The sequence below is a fragment of the Anas platyrhynchos genome, chromosome 2, assembly GCF_047663525.1.
Source record: "Anas platyrhynchos isolate ZD024472 breed Pekin duck chromosome 2, IASCAAS_PekinDuck_T2T, whole genome shotgun sequence".
NCBI lineage: Eukaryota > Metazoa > Chordata > Aves > Anseriformes > Anatidae > Anas > Anas platyrhynchos.
In genome coordinates, this window is record NC_092588.1 from 39,281,101 (window position 1) to 39,303,257 (window position 22,157).

Genomic DNA, 22,157 nt, shown 5'->3' on the forward strand with positions numbered 1-22,157 from the left:
TCCTAGCAGGCTACTAATATACTGAAAATGTGTCCAGACAAGTAAAGTGTTTCACATTTTTATGACAAAATGCCATTCAATTTTCATCCATTAGATGGCACCATTGGCAAACATTTTGCCCAGCAACCCAATGGCTTCCTTATTTTTTAATACAAATCTTTGTGTTCTGCACATCTTTTGCTTGATAATTCTTACTGGCAACAGATTTAGGTGATCATGCATTGTTCATCTTTTATTCTTAAGCTGCTTTGCTACTCAGACAAGAACCAACGGCAAAGACAAACTTCCTTTTTTTAAAGTAACTGCTTAAACCCAGTTTCATTTCTAAAGTGACATGGGTGGATATTGCTTTGATATTGCTAGTATCTCTAGTTCAGAGAAACTTCACATTGATTGGAAAGGTTAATGTAAAAAAATATACATCTCCTGGAATATCTCAGTCTTCTTCCTTACCACCCTACCCATTCCCCCTACAGAAACCAGTAGTACAAATAACACTGCAAAATGTACGTCGCATCTATAAAAGAAGACATGGTCTAATGCCACTGGTAAGCTCAAATATATATATATACATATATCTTAACAGCATGCTGTGTATCTGTTTTGTTAAACTGACCAGCTGAAGTTCTGTGCATCATCAGGTAAAACATATATGTTTTTAAAAATGGTGGAATATTTAGTGAACAGCACTCAAAAACTAAACCTAAAACACTAGAAGGTGTTTTAGTTCCCCATGTTGTCAGAAAGATGGAAACAGGAAAATTGAACTCTGTCAAGGATGAAAAATTTCCTTCATAAGCAGTTGGTGTAAGGGAAGGGAGAAGGGAGTACCTCCAGGGAGCAATTCATCCCGTTTATCTCAAACACCTATCTTATGATAGAATGAATTGCCCTCTCATGGTGTATTTTCTTTCTGGATTGATTCATGGAGGGAGCCTGATCACTGGTTTAGTTTGAGACTAATGTGGAGTGATGAGCTCTGCTGTATGTGACTGAGGAATACTGACGTGCTGTGGTAGAACCTCAGTTGTGTGTTCTCAGTGTTAACACTGAAATTTCAGTATTGAACAAAATTCGCATGTCAAAACACCTTTAAACTAAATGGACCTTTAACTCTTTGCCTCACTTCATTCACTTAGGACAAAAAATATATTACCTGTCCTCAAACAAGTTAGATGGAGCCAGTCTATGGACAGCTGTAAATGTGTTTGCTTAGTGGGGTGTAAATTGAATACTTTTAGGGTTGGAAACAGAAAAGATCAAGATTTTAGACTGTATGTAGGCAAAACTACTGCCCAGCTTATTAGTCTAAAGCTTTAGATATTAGTAACTGGAATATTTTGTAAAAACATGAATGTTATACCTTGTCAGTAACTGCTTTCAATTTGTTTTTTTTCTTCCCCTTTAACTTCTAAGGGACTTGAAGTATTTTGCACAGAAAATGATCTTTGTTCTGATATCTACTTGAAATTCTACAGCTGTCAAGATCGAGATGAGCTCTATTTCCTTATTGCAACATATCTAGGTTTGCAGTATTTATTTATTAATGTAGTTTGTAGTCTCTTGTGAGGGGAAATTTGGGTTTTGCTTTCTTGATTTGTAGGGAGAATTGGAAGAATAGGCCCTAAAAATTTTTGGTAGAAGCAAGCAAAGTTGAAAGTGAATCTTGCAAAGTGGCATGATTTTTGTTTGTATTTGAAGAACTGAGTATGAAAGCTGAGACACATTCACATTATTAAAGTGAAACTGATTCCTTTAATCTGCAACTTGATATGTAGTACCCAAAACCCAAAATAATAAAATAGAGTTTCATCAAAGCAAGGAGTAAGAAAGATCCACTCAGCTAAATTATGCTTTGCTGGAAGAATATAGACAGGATGGTGAGTGGATTCCACTCCTACCCCCTGTGAAGTCTGGGTATAAATCATGTTGAGAAGGCTCCTGTAGTGAATGGATCTTTAGTGCAGGCAAATACGTGAACTTTCCTCAAACTCAGCAGCAACAGCTGATGAAAATTGCCTTTCAAAAACAATTAAATTATGAAAATCACCTTTCAAAAACAATTAAATTATCATTTCTGTTAAGTCTTTTATTCATTAATTCCTAGAAAGTGGTGCATATCTTTTGCAGATCATGAACACAAACTTTCTAAAATGCTAGTATGTGCACTGAGAAAATGAAAGAAAAAGCTAATAGTTATTTTTTCTAGAATACTACTACAACTGAAACACTGGAACTCCATGTTTACTGCCAATATTGGAAGTGTTTATGTAAATTTTGTACTAACTCGTTATTGTACCTGAACTGTAGTTCTGTTTTAATGAATTTGCCTAAATACCAATTAACATTTTCCCCACTTCATCAAATCTTGGAATATTCACAAAGGAAACTGGAAAATCCACAGTGAAATAATCACTTAACTTGAGAATCCTTTTTGTCTTTTACATTTCCTTTTTGGAAAGGAAGTAGAGTTTGATATGATTTCCTCTATTATTAAATTAATTGCATGCTGTTACCCCACTTCAGAATTTGCTGGATAACTTTCTCCTGTACTTTTTTTTTCCAAAGACAAAGTTTCCAGGTGCAGGGACTGATGAAGTCAAAGCTTCCAGTTCCATGGAAATAAATTATTTGAGTACAACTCTACTTTCCAAAGAGGTGAAAAGATGTACAAGGGGGTGGAGTGGAAAAATCAGTCTTCTCTCTTTTATTCCACTTCCAGTGAAGTTCTTTGTTCTGTCTTGAAGATTTTGTTGATGTTGGACACTAGGGATAGGGCTCACCCTTTTATAATTTCTAAATGTGCTTGTAACATCTCAGTGGCTGGATGCTTCACTTACATAGTTCCTACTTTAGTTGTGGTAAAGTTTTATCTTCCACTAGTTTCTCTGTTTCAGTTGTCTTGATACTGAACTCCTTTTACATTTGTGTGTGACTCCTTGCAATAAATTATTGTCAGTGGGCATCTTTAGTTGCCCAGTAGGAAACATTTTTTTCCTTGCTTCCCAGCAGAGCTGTTTCTTGAAACTTAAAATCTTAAAGATTGCCTGTTTGCCATGAACACTGTTCATGGTCTGCAAATATTGTTCTATACCTTCATAAACTTTCAGGATCTTTTCCACCTATTGTGTCCATATTCAGCTTCAAAACTCCTTCTGGGTGATTTTTTTTTTTTTTTGGGGGGGGGGGAAAGGCAGGGGGGCAGGGATGTACACGTAGAATTGCACTTCAGGCCCATCTGAACAGGTATTACAAAATATATAAAGAATAGTAGCAACTGAAACACAAAACTTCCACTTAATTCTGATTGGTTCTTTTAAACAACTGTGCCCTTAATTAATTTACATTGATTAATATTAATTACAGTATAATTTTGTGGGTGGAACTCCAAACCTCAAAACCCCTTAATGTTATGTTTCATTTTAGAAAATCATATTACAGAGCATACAGCTGAAAGTTACATGTTACAATGGCAGCGAGGACATTTATCAAACTACGAATATCTTCTTCATCTCAACAATCTGGCTGATAGGAGCTGCAATGATCTCTCCCAGTATCCTGTATTTCCCTGGATCATAGCGGACTACTCTAGTTCAGTATTAGGTATGTGTATACAAGAAGGCATGTTAGTGCATCATGCCCAACATCTCTGGGCAGGTGGGGGGATGGGTGTTACACTGCCAAAAGTTCCAAGTACATCAAAATGCACTTGGTGTTAGTGGCCTTGGATGTTTTCATTTGTATTTGCCCTTGCTCCAGAGTTCAGCGGACGACTGAACTTTCACTTTCTCTGTTAAATATTTCACTTTTCACATAAAGGCTCTTTAGCATCTGCTTAGTCACTTTGAAAATCAGTGGTATGAAACATTCAGTGTGTAAGAATGGATAAAATGGTCTTTCGTGGAACAATCTGTATGTATTGAAATGTACAGGATCCAGGTGTTCCTTCACAGTTCTGAATATTTCAAGTTGAAAGAAATAGGCCTAAATAGGCTCATTGGTTAAGGATATTTGTATAATTTGTTTTGGAAGCTTGTCCCTCTAAAACCAGTAGAATAGAGGAATGTTGTGGTGTTGAGCACCGGCTCAGGTAGTGCAATGTGATTGTTTGGTGGTTTTAACTGTAGCATGCAGAATAGCTGAGCAGAAATAAGGCAATACCAGCTGCTTTTGTGTCTCATATAGAAGACGATGTTAGTTGCAGTAACTGTCAAGCATGTATAACCACTAGCTCTTATGCAAGTGGTTTAAGAGCAATTCTACTGGGAAGGAAGGAGTTGAGTAGCTATTTAGAGCAAGAATATTATTCTTTTGCACCTGGGGAGAAGGAAAAATTACTGGGGTGTTTCTGTGGTGATTGTTGTAGTAGTTGTGGTTTTTACTATTGATCAGAATATATTTATTCCTAGCAATTCATAGTCTAACTGTTTTTTTTAGATCTAACAAAGCCTGAAACATTCCGTGATCTTAGTAAACCAATTGGTGCCCTGAATAAGGAAAGGCTGGATAGATTATTGGTATGTATATCTTGGCTTTTTAAACTGAACTTTTTAGGCCTTGTAAATATTGGAAATAAAAGGAGCTTTGTCAAACAATCTTTTGGAGTTAATGCACAAATATAAAATACTATAAACCTTATCAGAAGCAAACTTGCCTATAAACTGTGTTACATTTATTTTCAGTTTATGAGTACTGACTTTACTGGTACTAATTTAGAATTATTTAAATCTGCTTCATCTCTCTTAGTAACATACTGTATGTATTGTACTTTTAAATATTCTGTGTGTTTGGTGTTGTTGTTTTTGTTTTTTATAGTAAGATCACCAAGTTGTCATTATTGTAACCGCATTTGTATGGCAGGCACTGTTAACATACACGGAAATATAAAACTTCAAGACCAAAGGATTAAAATACATAATGTAAAATGCATGTGTGCCTTACACAAGGCAGACTAACAGAAATCTTAAGTATTTCCATGTTAGAAAAATGCTGAATTTGAGTGAGAATTTGTTAAGGGGAGGAAACACAGATCCATGCAGATCAGAGTTCGTTGAAATTTCCACATGCAGATAGCAGTGCACAAATTTTTTCCATTTCTCAAAATAGGCATGCTTTCTTTTCATAAACAGTCAAATACAGAATTACAGTTAGAAGGTCCCGAGTTTTTTTTGCTCTTAATTCTTTGTATGAAATTATTTTCTACTGTGGTAGGTTGACTATTCCAAAATAGTTTGTGGAAAATGTTTCATGTTTTGGAGTCTTCATTAGTCCTTAATGAAGTATTAGAGAAGAAAATACTGCCAGAATTTCTGCATTTTATTGATAAAAATACTAAGTACTTTAAAATCATAAATGGTTCTTAAGGTTGTAATACTGATGATGCTTGTACTCTCCACTTCTTCAATAACAGCAAATACTTAATGGGCTTTTTATTTAGAGTACAATTGGGTTTGGGGGTAACACATAGGAGCTTAAGACAGGAGGGAATCTGCCAGGCTGAGTTCAATCAATATGTGCCTTCCGTAATCTTAGTAAACTTCAGGTGAAAAGCAAAAATATCAAGTACTTTGAAGTTAAGTCACTGCCATGGTGTGTGGAAAGTGAAAGAAGAAAAAAGCAGAAGTCCTGATAATTCTGGAAGATGAATTACAAAAAACCTTTGTGCCTTCTTATTGATTTACTGATCTGATTAAAGCAGCATAGTTATTAGTACGTAGAGTATGTTTTGTCTTTAGGAAAAAAAAAATTGGGAGGTGACCCTCAACTCCCTCTTTTTTTAATAAATAGATAAAGGGACAGTATATGGGTGTACAATTTTGAAAGAAGGCACGAGTGCTGATATTAAACAGAACTCTTTTCTTCTTGTGTTGCAGACACGTTATCAGGAAATGCCAGAACCTAAGTTCATGTATGGGAGCCACTATTCATCTCCGGGTTATGTTTTATTTTATCTTGTTAGAGTTGGTAAGATAGCTTTGTAGGTGTTCTCTATGCAGACTGTTGCCTCAGAAGGGGACAAGGTTTGAAGTCATCTGATGACTTTTTTTTTCTCCCTAGCTCCAGAATATATGCTGTGTCTGCAGAACGGAAAGTTTGATCATGCTGACAGAACATTTAACAGGTTTGTTTATGTTTTGTTTATAGCAAAGTTGTTTTCATTTTAAAATAGGTATCAAGGGAGCACAGAGCTTTTAACATGGCTTTTGTTTCGTTTGGTTTAACAATTGTGTGATTGATACATGTTGTCTAGTCTTGCAGAAACCTGGAAAAATTGTTTGGATGGTGCGACAGATTTCAAAGAGGTAAGTGGCCAGAAAATATTTCAAGTCCTTCTTAGTGCTTACGCTGAGCTTCCTCTTCTCAGATATCTTCTGTTGATTTGAATTTATATGTTATTAAGTCTATTTAATGCATTTTATGAATCCTTTAAAGTTTTGAACTTTTCTTCTCTATAATTGTGTTATTCCATGCTTGTCTTTACATTCTTTTTAAGACAAATGTCTGTATGAATGATATTTGAATAAGGGGGAATAATCAAAGTGTATTTAGGGTGAGACAGGCAATTTTATGTGCTGGATACACCTGCTGGAATCTCATTAGGATTTGGCTGCATTATAACAGTACATCCGGAGAGATTAAACTACAGAAATTTTATCTTAGGTTTTTGAGCTTTTTAGAGACAAAAACTTGTGGAGTATGTTGAATGATTGCCAGATTGTGGGTACTGTTAAATAACATTTTTTGATGACAGGGTTAGTGATACTTAAATACTACTTTTATTTTAATAGTTAATAGTGGAATTAAGAATGGTTAGCTGTGGTGGTCTTTAAAATAACTGACTTAACCTCTCAAATTGTTCTTGTAATTCTATTTTTATTCTATTTTTTTGTCTTGTATCATGTCTTAAAAGTAAGAAGGCAGCTCTGTGATGAGAGTTCTGAAGATACTCTTAGATATTATGGATTCATATGCCATACATATAATATTAAAAATATTTATGCTACCCTGAATTTAACTTTGAGAATTACCATGTTGGTAGACAGCAAGCCTAGTTGGAAGGATAACAGAAGGAAGTTTCCAATGTTCTCTGACAGAGAGGAAAGCCTTGGGAAATGTCTATCCACCTTTAGAGCTTAATGTATGAATTTCAATAACTTTCATTTTTTATTAACTGTATTCTACTTAAAATGATAAAAGCTAAGCTGATCTCAGAACTTTACTTTTTCTTTTCCTTTTCTACCAGTTGATTCCAGAATTTTATGAAAATGATTCTAGTTTTCTAGTAAACAGTTTGAAGTTGGACTTGGGAAAAAGACAAGGTGGAAAGACAGTTGAAGATGTAGAGCTTCCGCCTTGGGCATCAGGTAGTAATAGTCAAGCTTCTTGTTTTGTGAATGAATTAAATTATCATTGTTATTAGGGTCCTGGGATTATTCTTCTCTCAAGAGCTCTTACTCTGTTTCCTTCTGAAGTATTTTTTGCTCTTAAACACTGGTATAATTGTTACATTTAATTTTCATAGCAAATTTGAGTTTGGTGTGGTTTTTTGTTGGTGTTGTTTTACTTGTTTAGGGCTCAGGTTTTTATGTGAAGAACAACATAAATGGATACCAATACTGAGAGGGATGTCGTCTTTCATTAACCTTTTTCTTGCCAGGTCCTGACGATTTTCTTCAGAAGAGCCGAGAGGCTTTAGAGAGTCAATATGTATCAGAACATCTTCATGAATGGATTGACATTGTATTTGGCTACAAGCAGAAGGGAACTGAAGCAGTTGCAGCTCACAATGGTAAGTATACATTTTATTGAAATAGCAAAACAAAACAAAAAAAAAAAAGGTAAATGAACAGCCATCTGTGATGCTTGATTTGCTTTGAACTTTCATAATTATGCTTGGAAGTCTTGATCCTTTAAGGAAATACAGTTCTTTAATGGAAATGGTGCCTTATCCAGTAAAATCTATTGGCATCTTTGAAGATGTATTTTAAATGGTGGGCAAGAAGATCCTGCAGCATTGCGGTTATTTGTTCACACAGTGCAGTGTGGCAATGTGGTGTTGACGTTGTAGTGTTTCCCAGTTAAGAATGGAAATTCGTAGGAGCCACCACACAAATGTGTATTTAACATTCCTACAGCATAAGATTCTAAAATTACCCCCCTCCTCTTCTGTGAATTGTCAAGGGAAAGAAGCATCTAATGGGCTACAGCTGTTTAGGAATGAGAATGGAGGAAAACGTACGTGGTGACTGAGTTTGTCCTTGTGTAGTGTGTGTACTTTGTGTGTGGAAAGTTTAATTGTTCTGTATATATGCTGAACGTGTATAGAGCCATTGTAAATGCTTATAAAAGAGGATGTTATTCTGGGATAGCTATGTTGGCATGTTTAATTTCTCTAGACCTAATAGGAATACCAACAATCAGTCTATTCAGTGGTCTGATAACGTAGCTTAAGTATGTTACTGTTTGGTAAGGAAATGTCTTCTTGGTAAAAGAACATTAGCAGATTTGTATTATAGGGTGAAGATACTCTGTCTATTTCAGAAGCCCTGATCCTTTTGAAGGATTACAAGTAAGAGACAACGTGAGATAGATACATTTTGTTCTTTTCAACTACTGGGAGGGAAGGAATAAATACCCCTTAATTTTGGTTGTCAATGCTACTTTAAGAGTCAGATGATGTGATTTTAAAATATATATATTAATATGCTTTTTCACATGCTTTTAAATCATGATTGGCTGTATGTTAGGCTTGCAGGGTCTGGTTACAATATGGTTGGATGCCGTAAGTGCCAAGTAAAATATACCAGAGGCTTTAAATGAGGAAAACTGGCATTTAAGTTATGGCATCTGTATGTTATCTCACAAATAAACTTGTAAAACACAGTGTGCTTCTCTCGTTGCAATGTGGATGAGTTTGCAAGACAGTCTTGAGTAGACGAGAGACAGAAGGGTTTTGTGTAAGAATGACCTTACGTCAAAAGACAAAGTAAGTGTTCAGATACAGAGGTCCCAAATTAATTCACTGTATTTGCAGCTGCTACCATTATGAAAGGACTGACTTCTGAAACTTTTTCTGAGTGTCTTAGAAATCCTGGATTTTATTTCAAGTAAGAAACCCAGGATTAAAACACATGATCTCAAACTCTCTAGCTCGATGAAATAGCTTGGTTACTAAAATATAACTTAGTTGAGTAAAAATACAAGTTGTTCATAGTAGATACCTAAAGATAATGAACCTTGTATATTTATATTGTATGAATTTATTTTTTTCCAGTGTTTCACCCATTAACTTATGAAGGAGGAGTGGATTTAAACAGGTAATTAACAAAAATCTGAATACATTTGTTAAAGTTGTTACCTACATATGCCAGTATCCCTTCAGCTTCTCTGCTGTCTGCAAGAAAGCTCTGTATGTGAACTGTGTAGCTCTTCCATTTTAGACTCCCAAATACACAGTGAACTGATACAGAGTTGTCAGTTTTAGAAAATGCTGAAAGATTGTAACTTGAATGATTCTTCAGTCTGACTTCTGTGAAATTTTATTATTATTAAAATAGTGGAGCTGTCGTATGGCTGTGTGTTGCATCTGTGGTAAATCTGTTCTGTAAGAATTTGTGATTGCTGATAGTGCCATAGTAACTGTATGTGCAGATCCATGCTTCCAGGGAGGAAACAAACAACTTGCCCTAATTAAATATCTTGTTCCTCTGAAGTATTATGGACCCTAATGAAAAAGTAGCTCTGCTGACACAAATCTTGGAGTTTGGACAGACGCCAAAACAGTTGTTTACAGTTCCTCATCCCCAACGGATATTATCGAAAAGCTCCTCTCGAACATCTTTTCACAGTGTTTCCATAACTGAGTCTCCAGGTAAGTGTGTAACAGATAAACTGACGATGTAACTGATTTGGAGTTCTGTATCTTTTTCCCACAGGACCTCATTATATAACTCTCCTGGCTACTTGCCCTTTAAGCAAACTCAAAATAAATACATGAACTAACTGTTAGAGGAAAAACTGACAAGATCAGTTTCAAATTTGAAAATACATGCATTGTCCTGGAGCTCTGGTCCTGCAGTTTGCCTTATGTTCCAGTGGTCTCCTCTGGGACTGTTCAATCTTTGCTTTTGAAGCTGTGGGAGGGCTATCTTCCCTGGCCTTTCGTGGCACTTCAGAACCAAACTGACATGACAGCAACTTCTTTGACTATCTCTGCAGGCACTCTAACTGACATAAAGATTTGTTCAGTTTTTGAACAGGGATGTCTGTGGAGTGTTTGGTTGGCTTGGTCTAAGTGAACCCTAAGAACTTAATTTGAGCATCTGGATATGAATGCGTAGTGGTGTTTTTTTGTTTGTTTGTTTGTTTTTTCCCCACTCTACCATGACTTGAATGAAAATTTGTAAAGAAATAACTTTGTTCCTACAGTAAGTATGGAAGAAAATGTTGGTTGAATAACTTCAAGAAAAGGCCAACACAGGCTTCTGTTCATGTGAAACTTTGCCCATTTTTTCTGAAATTTAGATGTTATGGACCTCATCATATGAATAGTGGTCTACTATAAACTGGACTGGATCTTCAGCCCAGCTATAACATGGAAAGACTTCTCTCAAGGTGGTTGTCCTTGATTCTCTTACCTTTTGATGGCTTTCATTTTTAAGCAGAGAAGTAAAGTTGGTTACTACTTAGCATGGCAAACAGAAGCATTGAAATGACATGAATGGCTTTGGAAGTTGTATATGGTTGTAATAATGGTCATGTGTGTTAAATTGCTAGATTTGGCCTCTTTACAGTAATGGATATTTTTACTTTGTCTCGTTTTCTTTACATTTTTTATCCCTTAGCTTTGAGAACACTGCAGTGAAATAAAGCTGTAAAACTCCTACATTCCTAACAGAATGAAGTAAGATAAAAAGCAGTAGGTGGCTTTCCTGGTACTTTTCCATTTGGAAAGCTCTTGGCATCTCAAAGGAACACCACAACATCTCTGCAGAAAGTGTTAAGGGTTCTTTTTTATGTGTGTGTGTATTTTGTTTTCCTCCCCTCCTGCCTCCTCTGTTTTGGAAATGTATTACATAAAGTCTCTGGCTTAAAAGCCATGATTTTTTTTGGGGGGGGAGAGGAGGAAGACAACAAGGTATTTTTTTTACTGTAGCCCTATGCATTCAGGAAAATATTTGGAAAAAAAGTTATCTGGTCTCTGTCTACAGTAGCCAGAAATTTGTGTTCCTGAAACTCTGCATGGTTTCTGTGCTTTCATATTTATATTTGCAACTTGAACTACCTAGCTCTTTGAAATTCATCTTTTTGATTTCTGTTTGTGATGAAACTTACTGTGGCATTTTATTGCAGTTTCTCTACATGAAGAATCATTTGAAGATTTGACAGAAGAAAGTATAACGCTTGCTTGGAATAATATTGCCAAACTAAAATTAGATGAGCAATATAAAATTCACAAAGAGTAGGTACTACTCTGCCTTTCAGTCACAATTGTTCTATTTAACTGGGGGATGAGGGGTATTTGTGTATCAATCTGAATGATGGGTTAGGGCTTATGATGACTTTTTTTTTTTTTTGAGACAGCTGATTGAGTATATGATGAGCTATCAATCTAGAAAAGGTATTTGTCAGCTTAATTTTATTCCTTATACAGATCTACAGCCAAGTTCATTATCGTTTTAGTATTTGAAGCAGGTATTGATTACTTTTCTCCAAAATTGTCATAGCAGCAGATAGATAAATATTTCTGTTTATTTGTAAGTTGAGGAGCACCTCAGCTTCTTCTCATAGCATTTGATTTGAAAGTGTAAGTCAATTATAAATTCAGTCGCTGCACACCTGGAGCTGCTCCTGTGCAAGCAGTCTGACAAGTCTCCAGCCATAGGTTATCAGGTAATCCAGCTACCATACTGCTGTTCTGATGGATTCATAGGGAACCATAGGCCAACAGTACAGTTTCAGGTGAACTTTGAAAACACCTAACAGTGAACAAGAGCAAACATATTTTCAAGAACAAGTTTTCCTTTGGTCCCATCCCTTTTCCTAGTGGCTAGACCAGTAGAAGGATGTCTTACCGACTGGAACTACCTCCTTTGTGATTATAACCTAATCTAGAAAAGGGGTATTTCCTTGTCCAGAAAACAAGGCAGTATTTGCAGTGAGAAAGGTTCCCAGTTACCAGGTTGTTAGGAGTTAAGAAAATCCTAATCCTGAAAACAAATTTTAATTTTAGCTTCTAAACATTTTTTTTTCTGAAAATACTGACTTAAAAAATAGAAGCAGAACTGTATAAGAGACTTCTGGCAGTACAGAATGCTCTGTGCTTCCTAGCAGCTAACTCACTGACTTAAGTTGGTTGATGGGTAAATATGTAGACTATCATGACTCTACCACTAGCAAATTCAAGGAGGAAAAAATGTGTGAATTCCAAATACCAATACTTGAGGTACTCAGTATCTGCTTGTAGTTTGTAGCTAATGCCAAATTGGGAAGATGGAATGTGAAATTATTAATCCTTTCACATGGGCACGTCCTTTCTGGTGAGGATGAAGTTATTGCAGAACAATATGGGGGACCTGTACTGGTATTTCACATATATCAAGGTATATTTTTGTATATAGGCATGTAACACACCGCTGTAGTGTTTTAAATCTCCTTAAAAGTCTTAGCTCTTACAGAGATGAAATAACAAATTTTTACTATAGTCAATTGGTGGTTAAGTTTTAAAACCTATGAAATCACCTATAAGTTTACTTGTATTAAACAGGGCAATTACTGGAATAGCAGTCACAAGCAATGGGTCTTCTGTCTTCACTACATCCCAAGGTGAGTATTATTGCAGAGGTATTTACTAGAACCTGCAGTGTAAATACTTCAGTAATAGGTTGTAACACCAAATAATGTTTTGTGAACAAAACATCATGAAGCTTTCAAATGTAGTTAAGATTGAATCCTTTGAATATCTTCTCTGAGAGCAAAATGAAGGCAACATTATATGGGATTTTTCCAGAATCATTGAGTTCAATTTTTTGTACTATCTTTAAAGGAGCTTTGCCCTAATCTGCCAGATGCAAGATTGTTGTTTTTTTCGATTCATGCTCAATTACTTCTTATGAATACTGAACCATATCAAGCAATATGTAAAGGCTTCTTCTGTTTGCTTCTGGACTGTCAGATTTGCAAGTAACTTATTACAGAAATTAATGAAGTGAAATATATATATTTCATGTAATTAAAAAGCTTAAGTACATGTATTTTTAAAGTTTTAGATCTTTAATTCAGATTTCAGTATTGTCTATATCTAGGCTTGAGAAGTTGGTAATTTCTCACTTTAGATTCTCAGTTCAAAGACTGAGAAATTTATACCTCCTTTTTATAATAAACTATTTGAATATTCAAACAGGAGCAAAATTACTAGCTTCTGTAATATAAAACAGTCCTTTTTGTCTTTTGTCTGTTTTGTCCATTATCCTTAGATTCAACTTTGAAGATGTTTTCCAAAGAATCAAAAACGCTCCAAAGAAGTGTGTCCTTTTCAAACATGGTAAGTTACTGTCAAAACAAAAAGGACATCATTAAGAATCTTCTGAAAGCTACTCACAGAAACACCTCTTAGCATACCTCAGTGCTTTTTTCTTTTTTTTTTTCCTCCCTGCCTGCCTCCTCAGTTTTACTGTGTGTGAATAATTTAGTAGAGTGAATTGAGATTCCCTGTCAGGCCTCCAGGGAGAGAAGAGGGCACATTATGTGAACACAGGAAGGGTGCATTTAAAGGCTTGCACTTTACATCTGTGTTAGTGCTGTTCTGAGTTGCTCTGCTGTCCAGGGAAGGGATTGTGGCAGACAAAAATACCTCTGCATGAGCAGAGGTTGACTTTCTGTACAACCTTGAGCTGCCATTCAGTACAAGAACAGATTCACAAAGCTTAAATGCCACCCGTGTTCTCATACCCACTATTGCCGTACTGCTGCAAAGTGTTTGGAGTCTGTGAGTCAGTCAGCAGAGGAAAGCCAAGGACAGGAAGTGGAATCCATGCTGTGTGAACCCGAGGTATCCTTTCTTCATGAGCAGTGATCTCAGCAGCCTCTGAACGTTTTTCCCATGCTTCTAAATCAGAAGTTGGAAAGGAATTCCCTACTTGATTTTCTGTGCTTGAGCACTGTGGTCAGAGCTGGGTCATTGAGATTCCCTCTCTGTCACGTTCTGAGAAATTTACCAAGACAAGATACTAGCGTGCATTAGCCCTCCTCTGTACCTTCATCTCTATGGAGGGGGAGAAAAGCCAAATATGTTGCCTAGATACAAGCTGTAGTTATGCTCTAACAGGTCCCAAAACAAATTTTAGCATCAAGACCCTGGTTGGTGCCTTCTGTGGCACACACTAGCGGGTGAACTTATATACAAGAATTCTTAATGCTTTAACAAAGGCAAACTTAGAAATTCCACTTTTGACACTATAGAAAGGGAGCTCTGTGCTGAATCCTACTCCAGAAGTTAATTTATCATGAGGAGGCCACGTACATTCTTGTACTCTTCCCTCTCTGCCACCCCTTTTGTAGTTTCAGTGCAGATCTGCTGGAGAAAGGCCAGAAACAATAGTCTTTTAACACTCCAGCTGCCTACCTGTTTTTTAGAACAGTACAGTGTTCGTGTTTTAGATGATACTAGTAGAAGCAGTGAGCTGATTTATTTATTTTTTTTTCTGCTTCCATTAATGGCAATGTAACTGAGCACCTGTATGTAAAGAATGTTTTGTGTTGAGAATAATAGAAAATAAGGTATTTACATCTGTTGCTTAAAAGAGCTTAGCACATAAGATACTGACATGGAGAACAAACATCAAAAGAAACCTATGTTTTTTGGTTTCTTCTTGCATCTAGAATTGACAGTAGCTTGCAAGACGAAAAGCTGACCCAGTTTCTCCTGAGTGGAATCACATCCAATTTACTTGGAAAAACAGCATTTTGAAAAAAGAGATCCATCAGTTCTACATGTGTTTCTGAACTTTAGGGTTAATTTTCTATTTACCTGACATTCAGTGTTTTTGCTTTAAAGGATGGCCAGCGTCCAACTTAAAAGGTTTTTCTTAAGTAATATTCATGTAACACCTGTATGTTGTTTTTAAGAAGTTACAATGCTTCTTGTTCTCCAGAAGCATGTTAATGTACTTCACTTTGACTCACGGTAAAAAACATATTTTCTTTTTCCTTTTTCCTACAGGCCTTGTCATCTTGTCTAATCTTACCAGGAGATACCACTGTCATAAGTTCTTCATGGGACAATCATATGTGTGTATTTACTTCCTAGTGACTCTATTGAATTACATTGAGTACCTTGGTAATTATATTTATGGTTATAGATACAGAAGTTCACTGTTAATATGCAGTATCTATATTTCTATGTTTTTTTTTTTCAATTTCAATTTTCAATTGATTTGTGTTAGAAACTGTAGAAGAAAAGTTATTTTAATCAATACAGAGAAACCTGTTTACATTTTCTGAAGAGATAATGCTTTTATAACCCCTTCCTACTAGATATTTTTATTCAATTGCATTTGGAAGACGTCAAGACATCTTAATGGGACATGATGATGCTGTCAGTAAGATCTGTTGGCGTGATGGGCGTTTATATTCTGCGTCTTGGGATTCCACTGTGAAGGTTTGTATACAAATTTCTAATATTTCAATAACTGTTTATTGCTGACACTTTATTATTTAGCCAGACAAATGCATTGGAGTGGATGCACCTGTTGTGGTAGAATAAATACTTATTCTAGAAATAATCTTACTGTAGTACAAGCTCATTAGCTTTACCTCAGCTGTGTTTCAACGCTGAAGTGCTACTTTAAAGGAATCTAATTCATTCTAATTTACTACAAATTTGCTCTTTTGGGGGTAAACTGCTTTTGTTGAAGGAATGTGAATGTTTTGTGACCTTGACTGAAAATTGTTTGCTGACTGGAATAGGCTCCTAAAGTGTTTGATAGTTCTGTAGTTTATTTCTTCAGTCAAGTGGACCAGGAACTTGCTAATCAAAAGAGCATACTTACAGTTAGATTGAAAGATAATTTAAAATTAAAAGTTACAAACATGAAAAAAATTCCCAAAGCCTTCTGTAAATGGCTTTTGATAAGTATACATTCAGTGCAGTGATTTACAATCACTTTGGTAGGCTTCTGTAACCTACTTGGAGTTGTAATGATCATGTGTAATATGTTGCTCTGCTTGGTGTAAATGATTTATGGTGCAATTTGTTGTTGCTGTATTGTGCCACACAGACAAGGCCCACAGTTACACAACCAGCCCTTTTAATATGAGAATTCAGTCATGAAGAAATTCATTCAGAGTTTTACTAATGCTATCTTGAGCAAACTGAAATGTCTGTGTTACAGGTGTGGCACTGTGTTCCTGGAGAGACCTTGAGCAATAAAAAACACCACTTTGAACTCCTTGCAGAGTTAGAACATGATGTTAGTGTAAGTATGCAGAGAGAGATACAGTATCTGAGAATTTGAAGACTAGTTGCTAAGTAAAACAAAAGTCAAGATAATGTGTTAAGGTACGAGGATTGTCTTGGGGGATTGTTTCATTTAGCTGTGTGGTTTTAGCTTTTTGTTGTTGTTGTTTTTGTTAGTTTGGTTTACTGCTTTGGGGTTTTTTGTTTATTGTTTTTGTTTCTTTGTTTTAATCTGAGATGAATGTCCTGCTCTACAATGTCCCCTACTTTCTTGGGTGGAAGGTGCACTCTTGTGGACTGAAGTAACAGTGAGAAGAGTTTTTGGTTTTGTGTAATGTGCACTTTTACTTACAGCATATGGTATCACTGTATTATATTTAAGTATTGTAAACCTACTTGATTGGTAGTTTAGTGTTTTGTTTTTTAACAGGGCACAAAATAAGCAAGTATTGAAACAGTGTTGATAACATTTAAGAATAGTACCCAAGAGTATTGGAAACAACTGAAGTTCTTTAGGAATAAAGGAGAATATTACCCATAAGGGTAATGTCTTGCATTTAGGTGGAGGGTAGGGGTACAAATAGTCTGAAATGTCAATTTGCATTCCGTACTCTGTGAAGAAAAAATATTTAAAAATATAATCAAAGGGACCTATCTTTTGCTTTTTCTAGGTAATAATTGTACTTAATTAAGGATGTTGCAGAATTAAACGTAAAACCTTTGTAAATAAAATGGTATCTTAATGGATCAGACTTGGGTGTGTTTAAAACTTGTCTCAAGATGGCTTACATGAAAGAACAGGAAAATCATGGGATGTTTAACTTCCTAGGTAAATACAATCGACCTTAATGCTGCAAATACTGTACTGGCATCTGGAACCAAAGAGGGTACCATTAGTATTTGGGATGTTACTACAGCAACAATGTTGCACCAGTTGTCATGTCATTCTGGGACTGTGTTTGATGCTGCTTTTAGTCCCGGTATGTTGGATTTTGGTTTTTAATATGCACTGTTGGGAGTTTCAAAGGGAATCTTATTCCTGATTTCATGTAATACAGTCTTGTTATTGAAATTACTGGTCTACTGGGAATGGTGGACGTGTCCCTGCACATGAAAGTGGGGTTGGAACTAAATGACCTTTCCTTTCCAACCCAAACCATTCTATGATTCTGATTCTCCACAATAAAAAAAATGTACTAATTCTACGTAAGGCCATACTAGACTGTAGACCAGCAGTCTAGACTCTAGACCAATGTTTATCATTGCATGCTTGAAGACAATTTACAGTAAATTTTGTATAAATAAGCAGGTCAGGCCTGTCACAGTAAACATGCTGTACTGTAGACTGCTTTGATAACTAGAGCTGCATGTTTAAACATGCTCTTTTTTGTGTTTTTTGTTTTGTTTTGTTTGCTCTTTTGCACAGACAGCAGACATCTACTCAGTGCAGGAGAAGACTGCTGTTTTAAAGTGATTGATGTGCAGACTGGAATGCTCATATCTTCTGTAACTGCTGATGAGCCACAGAGGTAATCCTGAGAACACAGACTATGAAGCTGCATGGCCAGCTTAGTTAACTGTGGAGATGCTTAATGGTTGGCAATAGAATGGAAAGGGTAGTAATACTGAAGATTGTTTTACTGAATTAAATTAATTACTTAATTTGCACCTAAGTGCAAAGGCTGACATCCTAGTAAGTTGTGTGCATTATGGTCAAGCTTTCCAAACCGGAATGAAAACAAACAGGTATCTAAGAAAATAACTCCTGCTTTTTCAGCACCAACTTCTTTCATTACCCTGAAAGTCGTCTTTGCACTTCAAGTGATTCTTTCAGAAACATGAAGTGATGGAAGTGAAAGTTCATGAGATGAGAACACTTGGGTGTACGTACCATACACATGTACAACTGGCTGGGTCCTCTTGTGCTGTGGGAATATACTTTATCCCTCTGGCAGGGGGGTTTAGGGCAGTCAGAAAAGAAAGTTTGGGTCATGACCCTTTAAAATGGATGTGGAATAACCTTTCCAGAAAGACTCTGAAGTGGTAAATTTCCTTCAGTTTCATACTTCAGTTTTCAGTTATCTTTGGCTTTGTTTGGAATTGTTTAGCTTAAAGTGAACTGATTACAGAGTTACTTTTGCAGGTGTTTCAAGTGGGATGGAAATACCATCTTATCAGGAAGTCAGTCTGGTGAATTATTGATCTGGGACCTTCTTGGTGGAAAAGTTACTGAAAGAATCAGGGGACATACAGGTATGCCTGAACTATTCTTGTTCTCAAATTGAATGGAAGTTTCCAATTTTCTGTCTGTGTTGGTATTGACAAGTTCTAGCATCATCTGCTCTGCTTGTGAGTTGTTCTTGATGTTAAGTGTTACCTGGAACACCAGAACACCCCAAGGAGGTACACATGAGCCTCCTAGGAAATGTGACAGTAGTGGAGCAGTACTGCTTTTTACAAGACTGAACAGAGGCAGATGAGTTGGGCTCTTCTAATCCATATAGCATCAAAAATACCGTATTTTCTTGTACTTCACAGTCTTAATAAAGTGTAGAGTAGACTACTTTATATCAAAGTCTGTCCAGACTGTAAATCTAACAACAATTAAGTAAAGTCTGCTAAATAAATGTATCTTGGTTAGAGATTTACAAACATCTTACATGTACGTGAATAGTCTTCAAGACATGAGAAACCAAAATGTACGAAGAAGGAATAACTATCTCAGTTTTATTCAGTTTGCTTTTAAGGCTGCTTTCATGAAGTTATTTCAAACTTCCCTTCTGTAAACTTGTACTCTGGAACTTGAGCTGTATTAAATTAATCTCTAGCTGCAGCTAGAGAATCTTTAAAAGCGGTCTCTAAGCATATTCTATAAGGCGCTATATACTTTTAATATGACAAGTCTAGATGATGTAGGAAAAAAATCTTTCTGGAGAAGCTTCTCCCCTTATCCCAATACATTCTTTTGCTACTGTGTTGTCTGCAACATACGCTGGAACGTACGTTCCACTTCCAATTCCAAAAATCAGCTGAGGCAGTATAGCATGAGATTACTCCTGTGACTCCACCTTGCAGTCTCATCTTCTTTGCATTACATTCACACTATATAAGTTTATAGTATATAGACACTAAGTATATAATGAGGTACTAAATATATACTGATGACCCTAAACTATTTAAAAGTTATGTTCCGTTCTCATGAGTACTACTTGTATTCTAAATTATTTTTTTCCCCCAGGTGGTGTAATGTCCATGTGGATGAATGAACAATGCAACAGTGTTATTACAGGAGGGGAAGACAAACAAATCATTTTCTGGAAACTGCAATACTAAGTGCCTTTCCCTCCAGACACTTAAACGAACTCTTTATTTTAAACCAAACCTTTTAAAGGAACTTAACTGTGTGCAATGATGGCTGCTGAAGTTCAACCAGATAGGAAGCTCTGTTCAACTACAGCTTTCTGGATTATGGTGACTTCACTGAGAGCTCTTAACTTCCACAGTGTATGCATTTATTTTTCATGGACTATCATTGAAAATGCTTGTCTAAAGTGATATGAGATGACATTAAAGACCTATTTTTCTGTAATTAAAGATCTCTTAACTGGCAGTCATTGTTTGATTTACATAGACTACATCATGGCATGTTGTCTGAACTGGTTTAAAAGAAGAATCTTTTGCATTCTCAAGTCTTTTAAGGATGCTTGCACCTCTGTGTTGTGTCTCATTACATAACGTATGTACCTCTTGTGTAGGAAACCTCTTCCTAGTGAAGATGCATACAAAGGTAAATACTACTTTCAACACTCACTGCTAAGGCAGCTGTTGGGCTGAGCAGTGGTCAGTCTAGTGCCACCTAGTTTCCAACTGTCATTATCTGCAAAGGCATAAAGAACAATAAGAACACCTATCTTCTTTTTCCTATTATTAAAAAGAAGATGGTGGAAGGATACACCTAAAACCATACCCTATTGTTATAGCCTGAAAGGAAGCCAAGTATAAAACTGGTCCCCTAACAGAGAAGTGATACATACATGTATGTTAATAGAAATCTTCCCTAATAATTGGGTTTTATTACTGCTGCCTTTCATCACTTCTGTTACTATCCTTTTCTTATTCATCTTCACCTTTTCTGTATGCTTCTTTCAACTCAAATAGGCTTTGGGATGGAATTTCGATACAACTTTCAAATAGAGCTACAACTTCTGGGTTTATGTGATCCTTTTAGTCTTAACCCAAGGTCAAAGTGGTGTTGTATCAAGCTTATTTTCCCTGTAGGACTTAAGAATATGTTTCTCTGCAAGGAACTATTCTGAGGGTAAAGACTTCAAGTAATAGACTTTAAGTGCCATATTTAAGAAATAGTCACCTACAGCTGTGGTATTTCATCACTGTGACCCATGATTATTATTTCTCTGACAGTATTCTCTAGCAAACCTTCTTAGCGTTACCCATAATGTGTCCAGGACAAACATTCCTCTAAATTACACTGTCACTCCTTTGAGGTTCAGGACATGTTTCAAAACCAAGGCATTATAACAGCTATGTCACAAGGTAGCTGTTTCATTAGTTAGCATTGTAAAATAATTGTTTTATGGTCAGTGGCATTATTTAACCTTTTTTTATGATGGGACTTAAACCTTCTCAGTGTTGTAATGGTATAGAGTTAAAGCAAACTTATATCATCTACATTGCTCACTTAGATTGATTACATAAAATTCAATTAATTATTGTGTAGTAAAGGCATATGTAACGAAAAAATTAAGCCACATCACATGCACTTTATGTTACCAGACATGATCTTGCAGGAGCATGGTTGGTGTTTACTCTTTGCTTTTCACTTTACTTATTTCCCACATAGAGTTGTGCATAGCCAAAAAAGATGGAAATCAAATTCTACAAGTGCCTGGAGAAGTCTCAATTGCGTTTTGCAGCATGTTAAAAGTCTTAATTGTGCCGGTCATTGTTCATTTACCTCTACCCTACTGGCCCCAAGCATTAGGCTTCCTGCATACAACACTACTGTGAGTTTAAGATTTGCACTGCAATTCATTTTCCCTTTTAGCAGGACCTGCATAAAAGGTACTAACCTGCAGTTTCTCAGTTTGAACTATCATGTGCTTGAAAAACCACAAAGAGCTACCCTTCCCTTTTCACACACCTCTTTCTCATGTTGTCTTATTCAAGTTTCAGACAGGCACATTCCTTTCACATTGGAGGGCCTTCTGTGCAGCATATTTGTTGTTTTTTTTTTTGTTTGTTTGTTTCTTTAAGACTATTTAAATTACATATATAAAATAAGCACAACAACTTATCCACTTACACCCAGTAGGGAATTGAAGGGATTTAATTAGTGAAAAGCTGGTCAAGCTGCTGTTTACATATTTGAAAAGCCTTGCTTAAATAAGGGGTTTTAAAGCTTGAAGGGGTATAGAATTGTCCCCCACTAAATAGTATGCTCCTAAGGAGAAGTTAATTAGATACAGAGACCACATATTCTGTGGGTTACCGGGGTTTCATAGTTAAGTAAGCTACTGTGCTAGAGTTCCTTAAGGTTATTGCTACAGGTCACAGGCTCAACACCCATGCGCTTCTGAGCATACCAAGGCTGCATGAAGTCATCAGTTCCTGCCAGTAAGTGCTTACCCCACTAGTTTTAGAGACAATCCAATTAAATTGGCTCTCAGGAAGAATTTGATCA

General features: G+C 36.1%; 1 protein-coding gene across 4 annotated transcripts in view; it reads left to right on the forward strand.

Moving 5' to 3' along the window:
• Positions 1-20,060, forward strand: part of NSMAF (neutral sphingomyelinase activation associated factor) — a 37,272-nt gene extending 17,212 nt beyond the window's left edge. For 2 of the 4 annotated variants that reach the window (XM_027452273.3, XM_013092642.5), the window contains exons 11-31: positions 477-548; positions 1,417-1,525; positions 3,427-3,603; positions 4,438-4,517; positions 5,874-5,964; positions 6,058-6,121; positions 6,251-6,302; positions 7,244-7,364; positions 7,658-7,789; positions 9,275-9,317; positions 9,714-9,871; positions 11,353-11,461; positions 12,767-12,825; positions 13,476-13,543; positions 15,221-15,288; positions 15,535-15,658; positions 16,392-16,475; positions 17,286-17,436; positions 17,883-17,985; positions 18,600-18,709; positions 19,695-20,060. In XM_027452273.3, the coding sequence (XP_027308074.1) occupies positions 477-548; positions 1,417-1,525; positions 3,427-3,603; positions 4,438-4,517; positions 5,874-5,964; positions 6,058-6,121; positions 6,251-6,302; positions 7,244-7,364; positions 7,658-7,789; positions 9,275-9,317; positions 9,714-9,871; positions 11,353-11,461; positions 12,767-12,825; positions 13,476-13,543; positions 15,221-15,288; positions 15,535-15,658; positions 16,392-16,475; positions 17,286-17,436; positions 17,883-17,985; positions 18,600-18,709; positions 19,695-19,789 (2,070 nt within the window). In that variant the 3' untranslated portion in view covers positions 19,790-20,060. Of the gene's footprint in view, positions 1-476; positions 549-1,416; positions 1,526-3,426; positions 3,604-4,437; positions 4,518-5,873; positions 5,965-6,057; positions 6,122-6,250; positions 6,303-7,243; positions 7,365-7,657; positions 7,790-9,274; positions 9,318-9,713; positions 9,872-11,352; positions 11,466-12,766; positions 12,826-13,475; positions 13,544-15,220; positions 15,289-15,534; positions 15,659-16,391; positions 16,476-17,285; positions 17,437-17,882; positions 17,986-18,599; positions 18,710-19,694 lie in introns of those variants that run through there. The other 2 variants (XM_072034583.1, XM_072034584.1) reach the window with 2 other exon arrangements.
• Positions 20,061-22,157: the final 2,097 nt, after the last annotated feature.